Source organism: Microchirus variegatus (assembly GCF_963457635.1).
Source record: "Microchirus variegatus genome assembly, chromosome: 21".
NCBI classification, from domain to species: Eukaryota; Metazoa; Chordata; class Actinopteri; order Pleuronectiformes; family Soleidae; genus Microchirus; species Microchirus variegatus.
Genome location: NC_139822.1, coordinates 18947814 through 18950417, shown reverse-complemented (window position 1 = coordinate 18950417; position 2604 = coordinate 18947814). Strand labels below are relative to the sequence as shown.

The following is a 2604-nucleotide window of genomic DNA, read 5'->3' as shown; positions in this document are numbered from 1 at the left end:
TCACACGTCACAGATCTCGACAGTGTCTCCTGGACGATAATGCTTGAACCCGACTCCCACGTAGAGAGGCTGCGTGAACGTGGTCTGGACTCTGTGGAGCAGGGTCATGGTGTTGGAGACGCTGTAGAAGGACAGAAGGCCTGCACTGTGGTCCAGGTACACTCCCAGTCTGGAGGACAAGCCGTCCGAGACTTTGGTGCTGATGCTGCTGTGAAGCAGGTAATAACAGCGGGAGCCGAGACACAGCGCCCACGATTTGTCGTTGAATCCGAAAACGCCTCTCACCGATCGCCCTGCTCTCCTGAACGTCTTGTACGTGACCGCGACGTAAACTCCCAACCCTCCGTACTCCACCTCCCAGTAACAACGTCCGGTCAGACTCTCTCGACTCAGGACCTGGTACCAGTCAGTAAACCTGTCCGGGTGACTCGAATAAGACTGTCTGTGGTTCATCAACGTCACCTTTCTGTTGCCCTCGGATAATATTATCCACGTGTTTAGCGTGTTTGGATCCATCGTGATTTCGCGGGAATACTGCAGGAATTCCGCTCTGGTCCTGGGCTCTGGCTGCGGCAGTAAAACGTCGTCTTGATTCAGCGTCAGCCCCATGTTCGTCCACGTCCCGGCGAGGACGTCCTGAACTTGACCTCTGACCTGTGACAACGCGACGCTCACGTCTTCGCAGAACCTCGCCGGAGCGGCGGCGTCGACGCCGGACGAGCGCGCGGACGGACCGAGTTCTCCTGACAGCGAGCAGTAGCCGAGGAGGAACTGGTTGTGATCCTGGACGAGCGACAGCTGCTTCAGTTCGGCCACTTTCCCCTTCAGCTCGGCGATCTCCTGCTGCAGATCCTCCTGGAGATCTTTGAATCTCCGCTCTTCGGGCTCGTGCTGCGACCGGAGCAGCTGCTTCACGTTAGAGCGCGTCCTCTTCAGGAGTTGGATCAGTTCGGTGAAGATCTTCTCGTTGTCCTCCAGGGCTTGAAACACGGCGAGGTTGACGTCCTTCCCCTGCTGCTCGATCATCTCCACGTCCTTCTTTCTGTCCTGGAGCCTCTGCTGGATTTCCTCCAGACTCAGATCCAGCTCTTTCTGCTTCTGCATCCTCCCGGCTGCGGCCGTGACCGTGTCGTGACCTTTATGTTTGTCCACGGAGCAGAGGTAGCAGATGTGCTGCTGATCGCTGAAGCAGAACATGTCCATCATCTTGTTGTGCTGGGGGCAGATGTTCTCCTGGAGCTTCTTGCAGGGCTCCACCAGCTTGTGCTTCTTGAACGGCGGCGACTCGTAATGAGGCTGCAGGTGTTTCTCGCAGTACGAGGCCAAACAGCTCAAACAGGACATGGCGGCTTTGAGTTTCCTGCCGGCGCAGACGTCGCAGGCCACATCTTCGGCTCCGGCGTAGCATCGGTGGTCAGCGGGAGACGCCTGGACGGCGCTCGTCCTCAGCTGCTCCACCAGATCCGCCAACAGGATGTTCTTCATCAGCCTCGGTCTTCCCAGGACGGTCTGTGTGCACTGAAGGCAGCTGTAAATGCCGCTCTCCGAGTCCCAGTGCGACTGAATGCAGTTCATGCAGTAGCTGTGTCCGCAGAAGATGGCCACGGGATCTTTGAGGAGATCCAGACACATCGGACACGAGAAGGTCTCCCACTCCAGTTGATCTACGTTCTCATCCATCTTCTTCTTCTTCTTCTTCGTCAGTTTTTTTACGGTAGTTAGCAGTTTATCGTCGCACGAGTGCCTTCTTCTTCGGCAGCGGTCATCCTTCTGAGTCCTCGGTGGACAAATCCATCATTTTCCTTCTCCTTCTCCGTCTTCATCTTCACGTTGACCCGCGCCGTTTCACCCCTGCCTTTTTTGTTCAAAATCATCAAAGGCAAAGGGAATTTTGATGACTTTTATCCAAAACAGAGACATTTTGGTACTCCGTGACTGTTGCCATGACATCCAAAACCAAGTACAGGATGTTTTATTTCCTTGAGAAGAATCTTCTCAACGATGGCAGTGATTATGTGTGAGGGTCCTTGTGTTTGTTACTCCAGTAGTTGTCATGGAGACCTGGGGCCAATTCCGATTCCTATCTTAACCCTGAAGCTCAACCCTTAATCTTAACTGGCCCTCAAAACCAAGTGTTGAGGGTTATTTTGTCACTTAGAAATGGGACACCCCTTAAATGCAAATACGACTTCAGACTGTAGGGGGCAGAATAACGCCAAAGCTGCGTCCAGTCTGTCAACTCCAAAGAAGAAGAAGAACAAGAACACATTTACGTCAGGATTATTTATTACGAATCCGTTTGTCAGTCAAGTAATTAGCTTGTCAGTTAGTTATAAGATGATACCACACACCACTGCTTATTAAAAAGTAAACGATAGCAAACGATCGCTTGTCCGCACCGGCCAAATGACAAAAGATGTTACGCAACAATGACGTCAGTAATCCATAATATGGGCCTAAACTAAGATAATACAATGGTTTTCATCATTTTTTATATCTCTATTAACAAAGAAAATACTTCATTTGTAGCATACTCGTTTCGCTGCTTTCGGCGCCATCTTTGTTCTGTCAAAACACGCAATGCATTCTGGGTAGCCAGATTTC

The 2604-nt window shown here is 51.8% G+C and overlaps 1 protein-coding gene across 1 annotated transcript; it reads right to left on the bottom strand.

Annotated features, from left to right (window-relative positions):
- On the bottom strand, nucleotides 1–1680 carry LOC310942665 (tripartite motif-containing protein 16-like; the record flags this gene model as incomplete). The annotated part of the gene is made up of 1 exon (XM_083908081.1): nucleotides 1–1680. The coding sequence occupies one exon, from the start codon at nucleotides 1678–1680 to the stop codon at nucleotides 1–3; it is 1680 nt and encodes a 559-aa protein (XP_083764207.1).
- Nucleotides 1681–2604: the final 924 nt, after the last annotated feature.